Source organism: Gavialis gangeticus, unplaced genomic scaffold, assembly GCF_001723915.1.
Source record: "Gavialis gangeticus isolate Ggan-Ray unplaced genomic scaffold, GavGan_comp1, whole genome shotgun sequence".
Classification (NCBI taxonomy): domain Eukaryota; kingdom Metazoa; phylum Chordata; order Crocodylia; family Gavialidae; genus Gavialis; species Gavialis gangeticus.
The window spans coordinates 1,379,607-1,387,239 of NW_017728980.1; the positions used below are offsets into that span (position 1 = coordinate 1,379,607).

The following is a 7,633-nucleotide window of genomic DNA, read 5'->3' on the forward strand; positions in this document are numbered from 1 at the left end:
TTTTCAAATGCAATTTTAGACATGTTTACATAAAAAGAAGAAATGTATTGTTTTCATATCTCTTCTTCCACCATTAAAAAAAGAAGGAGCATCTCATGTTGGTGAGAGGGACCAAGCTAATAGCTCAGGGTGAATTGATAGACATGGTGAGAGAGAGCAATATTTTAGGCTTGTTTTCTTTGGTTTCTCTCTCCCCTTTCCCTCACAGCATCTTGGGTCAGACCAGAAGAGAATCCTTCTTCAAGGAGAATTTTAGATTGAACAAATCTCCAGCTTCACCCTGTCTAGCAACAGTGGTTGATTCTTGTAGTATAGGCTTGCTTAGCTAATACGTGCTAGTGAATCCAATCCTAAACTTGACTGTTTTCCTAGAGTAGACGTGGGCTCAAACTTCATTTTATCCAACGGATTATTCAGTGCAACATACAGAAACAGCACTGGGGGCTGGGCTCCCTCTCAAGCAAGGGCCAGTCAGATTCTCTGTTGCTTTTTCTTTCTTGCCCTGTGGCTCGTGTTCCTTGCCATCTACTGGTGCAGCTTCAGCTGGGCAAGCATGTTAACCATTAGGTAGTTGGGCTAAATGTTGGGGGCACCAACATTGCTGCCCTCTCCCTTTAATTACACTGCAGTCAGCACTGCTGTTAGATGTACTGGTTCAGGTAGGTATCTCCCCAGTGAGCCTGGATCCCAACTGGATGGAAGTATCCGGAGGCGAGAAGAGACACAAGTCTTGCTGGAATACAGCTACCTAGAGAGGGGATGGGAGAGTCATGAATCTCCCGGACCTGGCCCTCAAAAGCTGCTTTTACATTGGGTCCAAGTCACAGTCTCAATGCGTGTTTGGGTGGAGGCTGGAGATGGAGATACATTTCTTGCAACCCTAATGGGATTTAACGGGAGGAAAGAGAAATATGGTTTCTTTGATCTCAACCATTACAAAAACTGGAGTCTGGCTTTGTTGAAAATCACGTCCCTGTGACCAGAGGAAGTGGGGAGGGAGGCAGAGCCACCAAATGCATAAATCACTGCACAAGGCCACAAGAGCCCTAGTCCTTCGCAGGTGGCGCCGGAGGAGCCTGCAGAGCGGGGAGGAACCTTCTGTAGCAGCTGATTGGCTGCTCTACCCCGGGAGGCGGGGCTATGGGGTAGGGCCACCAATCCGAGGCGGCCCCAGGCCCTGCCTTTCGCAGCAGGAGTGACGCCGGGGGTCCCAGATCTGCGGGCGCTGCAGTGTGGCTCCGGCCCGGGGGTGGCGCTGTCCGGCCAAGGCCGTGTCCCTTCTGCGTGCTTCGCTCGTTGGCGCGGCCGCCGCGCACGCGCACTGCCCGCAGTATCATGGCGGCCGCCAGCCCGGAGAGGAAGAGGCGGCGAGAGGAGAAGGAGGAGGCTGGGGTCGGGGATGGGGCTGGGGTCGGGGATGCGGATGCGGATGCGGATGCGGGCGGCGGCGCCTTCCCGCTGGCCGAGCTCCGCGTGCGCAGGCTGTTGCGGGAGTCGGCGCGGGACAAGGCCGTGTTCCTGCACGGGCAGGTATCGCGGGGGCCGGGACGAGCCCTGTTTCGCAGAGGCTGGGGTAGGATCTGGGGCCGCTGCAGCGCGGGTGCCCACGGCCGAGGCGAGGGGCTCCCCGTCCCAGTCCCCGTCCATCCCGCTCCTCAGCGCAAGCAGCCTCTGTCCAGCCCAAATAAACCGCTGGCTCCTGGCGAGGCCCCGCTGGCTCGGTCTTTCCCCGGCCGGGGCTTCCCTGAATGAGGCGCTTGCAGGGTCGCCAGAGGCGAGGGGGTGGGGCTCGTGGCCTGTGCTGTTCGGTGGCAGACTCAAGCCACGAGCTGCACCGCACGATGCTGCCCTCGTGCCCCGGCTGGACAGACAGCGTGGTCTTTCCTCCTTTGTGCTGTGAAGCTGGAGACCATTCCTCTGTTTGTCCTGGCGGGTACCCGCACTGTCAGCAGGTTTGTTAGCATCTTCCTAGCCCTCCCTCTAATGACGTGCTGAAACAGCACTCTTCTTATGCTCTTCTTTCCGTGAGCAGAACTAAATCTGATTTCCATTATTAAAGTTATCCAAGTAAATCAAATCCTTCTGTCACATCTAATAAAGCCCTGGAACACAAGAAGCCCAGAGCAAATAGTTCATTTGAAAACCAAAGCAGGTGGTTTGGGCTCAAAGCCACATAAGGAAAGTACCTCTCGCCTCTCTGGTTCTGCAGTTCAATGAGCAAGGCAGTTAGCATGGTTTCTAAGTCGCCTCCAAAGTCTGAGGAGAGCCCAAAATGGCATGACTACATCATGTTGTGGGCCTTTATTTGAAAGACACAGAAACCTCCTAAATATTTATTTATCTCTGTGGGCTGGCTGCATTGGGCTTGTGAAATAATTTGTTTCCCCAGAGATTGGCTTGGAGCAAAAGAGGAAATTGAAATTATTCTGGTCCCAACAGTTTTGGTAACCATGTGAGAGAGTTGTGTGTGTTCTCTTGAGGTCTGTTTGCTTTAGCATGAATAATAACGATACTAATACATAGCCATTACCCTCATAAAGCAATTTGTGATCCTTGAGTGTAATGCAGCGATTCTCAAGCAGGGTGCCTTTGCATCCTTTCAGGAATACTGGGATGCTGTCCAGCTTTAGCAGTATCAGGTGTGCAAACATGATTCACATGCTAAGTTCAGAGATTTCAAGTAGGAATCTATAGCACTAAAAATACTCTGCCTTGTGGTCTTCCTGAGGTCTTTCCAATAGAAGAATGGCTCTATTTTTCTGTTGTCAGAAACTGAGAGAAAATGTAAGAGCTGGCATTTTCCAAGGGGTGCCTTGAGTCTAAAAAGGTTGAGAACCACTGATATAATGGAACCTGAAAACATCTGTGAGGTAAATATTCTGCAGGCAAATTATTCTGCAGACGAAACCTATAGCACAGTGAAAGAGAGTGGCTTACTTGTGGTCACCTGCAAAGAAACAGCAGAGCTGGAATGGAACCCATGAGTTCTGATTCCCTGCCCCAGGATATAACTGTTTGTCATCATCAGCTCTTCCTCAAATTCTCTTGGCATCATGCAGTTGTAATCATAAGATGAAGCCTCCTGTCTTCCCCAGTCAAATTGGGTGGAAGTAAGAAGGAAGGTAAATTAGGCTTCAGGCTGACTACAACTGATGTGTTAAGTGCATTCACTAATGACTGTAAAGCAGCTAGTATCTCCGTTATCCTCTGTGGGTGGTATTACAACTAGAGAGGTTAGATTTGGGCTTTAGTTTTACAAACCCAGTGTCACTCACTTGAATATAATTTTCAGCATTGGCATGATTGGGTGCAGTCTGCACTGAAGCTGAAAGATACTAACAGCAGTGTTGGGATAAATTAATGCTTGATGTTTCTTGTTACACCCTTGAATTACTTTGGCTAAACCCACTGTTTTTCTTCTCTTCAGCATGTATGTGAAACTCCTGTTGCATACTTGCTGAATGTCACGGTGCTAAAGATGCTACTTCTGCCATTTAGCACCCCTGTTCCCATTGCTGTGAACTTGATCAGGGATGATAAAAATCGACGAGTAAAAAAAATAAATCAGATTTTTTATTTAAATCAGTCATATGTAAAAACAGGACTTAAGGTTATTCAAGTAATTTAAACTTTTACAAAAAAGGGAAAATAATCCTGGTAGTGGCAGGTACTACAAGATGCCGGTGGATTCCCTACGGTTATGGTTATGAAAACTTGCTGGAGACCTATTAAAATTGCACCCTGGGGAATTATGCGCCTATGCAGTTTTGCACATAAAAGGCATGCCGATGCATAATTGCATAGTTCTGCATAATTTAACCCTGGTGCAGGACTCCCAGCTAGGAGCCCCATGTGGAGGTACTGAATGTGATGGTGCGTGACTGGACAGCTTGTGAGTGGGGGAGCTCCTACCTGCAGGAGGGGGAGCTGAGCATAGGCTTTGTACATGGGTGTGGGCTGTGTGCCATTGGGTTGGGCTGGCCAGCTCCATGCCTCTACATGTGGTTTCCGGCACTCCAGCAGAAAGCTGCATGGGGAGGCATGGAACCGGCCTGGCTTGATGACATCCAGCTCCATGCGTCCATGTGTGGCTTCCCGCTGGAGTACTGGAATCCCCAGGTGGTGCCACAGAGCCTGCCTGGCCCAGTGGTGTGTGGCTCTTGCCTGCAGTGCTGCAAGCCCCATGTGCTGATGGAGCCAGCCCAGTCTGGTCTAAATGTGTGTCAGTAGGCTGGATTTGGCCTGCTCTGTGCTGCCACGTGTAGCCCCCTGACCCAGCCAGAGCTGAGAGCTGCTGGGGGCTCTGCATTTCACGGTCATGAGCACCATAAGGGCCTGTCATCTGCTGCTGCTGAGCTGCCAGTGACGGGGGCTGTGCATCAATGTGGGGGGGGGAGTACTAAATTTGCATAATTTAAAATTTTTCTGTGCATTATTCCCTGGGGTGTATAAAATGGATCTGCAAGTCAGGTGAAGCATTTTCTTCAGCTACTAGCATTGTGTGCTTGGTGACTCTGTATTTCCTGCTAACACAATTATGATCTATCCAACTAGTAGTGGGCATAGAGGTCGCTCAGCCTCACTCAGAGCAGCATTTTTCACTTCCCTGCATTGCTTTCCCCCTTGGAAACCTACAGGATTGCAGTGCTTCAGCATCTGAGCCTGCCTGTGTCCCCTGTGCTGAAATGCATAGTATTGCTGGCTGCTTTTGTCAGTGGAAATTCACTATGGCTTAGGGGTACCTTGGTTAGTTCCCTAGGACTCTCCATTTCTAGCAGTTCAGTACTATCACAAGATGCTGCATTATGCAGCTGGAAAGTTTACCCACACAACTAGAGGTGTCAGTCAATATTGATTCGGCACCAATAAAAGGAAAATTAACATTACTGGCAATCAGCTTTTTTTGGCTGGTGTAGCCGATAAATGTCACTGATAAATGCTGCGTGCATGCACACAGCTGCAGCATGCACATGGCCAAGAGTGCACCCTGGCAGCTTGGAGAACAGTGTCTAGCTGAAAAGTCTGTAGGGGGAAGGGGCATGAGGGCAGATCAAGGCCCTCACTGCACCGTGAGGGACGGAGTGGGGCTGGGGGGGGGCAGGCACCACCCGCCTGGGGAGGGAGTCAGGGTGCAGAACAGAACTGTGGGCAGCTTGTTGGGAGGGGTGGCTCTCTGCCATGCGCACACCCCCAAGGGAGATATGGGGGGCATGTGCCCCCTGGATTTGTCCATAGGGCAAGGGCGTGCTACCCACTGCTTGGCCACATGTTGTGCCAGCCTCTTCCCAACAGTTGGGCTGAGCCAGAGCTGAGCTTGGGGCTACGGGGTGGGCCTACAGCCTCCCCCAAATACATTGTAGCCTGCCCCTCCCAGTGCCACCCCTGGCCCTGAGACCACAACAGGCAGCGCGCCATCACCCCATACACAAATCCAGGGGGCCATATGCCCCCCATGCCTCCCCCAGGTGTTCAGGCACTGTTGGGAGCTACCCCCACCTGCCCCTGCATCCTCCGGATGAGCTGCCTGTGACTTCATCTCATGCCCTGCCCCAGCTGGGGAGCCCCTGCCCCATTCCCTCCCTCACCATGGTGGCCTTGATCTGCCCCCCAGGCCCATCCCCACAGACTTAGTAGCCAGAAGCTACTCTCCAAGCTGCTGGGCTGCATATCGGCAATCAGATCGGTATTGGCTGTTAAGGCTAGTTAATAATTGACCGTTGGCATGAGCCAAAAAAAATCTTTATTGGTGCACCGCTACGTACAGCATGTATGAAGTGAAAAGTATTTGGTTCAACATACGCTGTTACCTGATCCCTGAATGTAGGGACTCTCCCCTGGATATAAAATGGGATTTTTGTCTCCTTTCAGACTTAAAGCTCTGATAAGACTGCCAGCTGTGCTGGCTTTCATGGGTGAGAATTAGACTGCTTCCCCACCTCCTCCCAGCCTGCCTTGGATGCAAACCTGTAACATACTGTTGAAAAGCCCCAAACCTTTGCAACTCCATTCTGCTAAGACCCATTTATGAGTAAATTATGTGATATTGGTGGCTCAGATGTGCTGACACTGACAGGAAGACAGCTGGATATGTGCATCAGGCTCCATTGAAGAATCTTGAAGATGCGACTCCAAAGCTTTAAATGCCTTGGATAGTCCCTACCTTGGACCAGTGACAAGCCTTAAAGCAACTGGAAGAAAGGCAGTGAATGTTCTTTTTAAAAATAACCGCATTTCACTCGCCCTATTAAAATATGTTTCCGTTAATACAATCTCTTTTTAAAAGATAAGTTTAACCATGCTAAATGGGCATAATAGCTGTCCAAATCCAGTTTATTTCCGTGCTTCACCGCACAATATTGGTAAGGGTTGCAATTGGTCTTGGTAACAAAGTGTTGGAAACCCCTCCTGAGATTTTTAGATTTTTTTTTCATTAGCATATCTATTGCTCTTGGGCCTGAGATCAGTTTTTCATGTTTAGTGTTTAAAGAGAAATTGAATTGTAAACTAGAAGTTAACTCAAATGCTGTAAATAAGATGGATGAACTTGTCACTCAGGGCCATAAAATGGGAAATTTGTAAGTACTCTCTTAATTCAACTTTTACAGCCATATAGCAGTCAGAAAAGGCCTTGCTGTAACTCACAGCATGGTACATGAGGTTGGGCTTGGCATGCAATTGTATTACTTCCTATTGTTTCCAGTAAATTCACCTCTGAAAGAATTGGAGTAGAGGATGAAATGTCAGAAAATCACAAAATGTCTCCATAATTTCAAAACAGCGTGTTAATTGTATATGAATACATTCATTACAGGAGATGTGTCTGGGCGACAATCAGGTTACACACTTCCAAATGAGTGTGCAAAGGTTTCATTTGCACAGTGAGGATTGAGAAGCTGCAAGTCATGCTAGTAGCAGGGTTGAGGGATGAAGGGCTGCTTGTACCTTCAGTTTAGTTTCTTCTGCTGCACCCAGGTTTTCTGCTCCCCTGACATACGTGACAGCAAATTATATTATCTCTCATTAAAGCCTCTGAGTTTGAATCCCTATGTAAATCTTTGCCATTTCTTGCAGCAAAGATAAAGAATTAGGACCATATTCAACTACTGGACAGACAGGAGTGTGGCAAGAACTAGGGGTGCACTGATAAAGATTGTTTTGGGGATGATAACAATGCCTGATTATTAATGAGCCATATCAGCTGATGCCGATCCAATTGCCAATATGCAGCCCAGCAGCTTAGAGAGCAATGTCTGGCTTGTAAGTCTGTTGGGGGGGGGGAGGAAAGGGGTGTGGAGAGGCGCAGATCAAGGCCCCTGCTGTGAGGGAGGGAGTGGGGCTAGGGCTGGGGAAGGGGCAGGTGCTGCCAAGCCGGGGCTGGGCGGGGCGCAGGGCGGAGCTGCAAGCAGCTCATCCAGGGGGAGCAGGGGGGCAATTTCCTCTGCTGTATGCACCCCCAGGGGAGACATGGGCGGGGCACATGCCCCCTGATCTGCGCAGGGCAGTCTGGCGCCAGGGGCGGCACTAGGCTCTTCCTGGCGGAGGTGGTGGGGGGCTAGGCCCCCTTCGTGGTGGAGGGGAAAGAGGCCGGTGCAGCTCCTGGTCTCGAGCCCCCAGCAGGCAGCCCACTCTTATC

At 50.0% G+C, this 7,633-nt stretch overlaps 1 protein-coding gene across 1 annotated transcript in view; it reads left to right on the plus strand.

The window, feature by feature from the left end:
• Positions 1–1,320: 1,320 nt before the first annotated feature.
• DCPS (decapping enzyme, scavenger) overlaps positions 1,321–7,633 on the plus strand; it is a 94,537-nt gene continuing 88,224 nt past the window's right edge. The window contains exon 1 of the mRNA XM_019509019.1: positions 1,321–1,530. Within this exon, the coding sequence (XP_019364564.1) occupies positions 1,336–1,530 (195 nt within the window). The 5' untranslated portion in view covers positions 1,321–1,335. The remainder of the gene's footprint in view (positions 1,531–7,633) is intronic.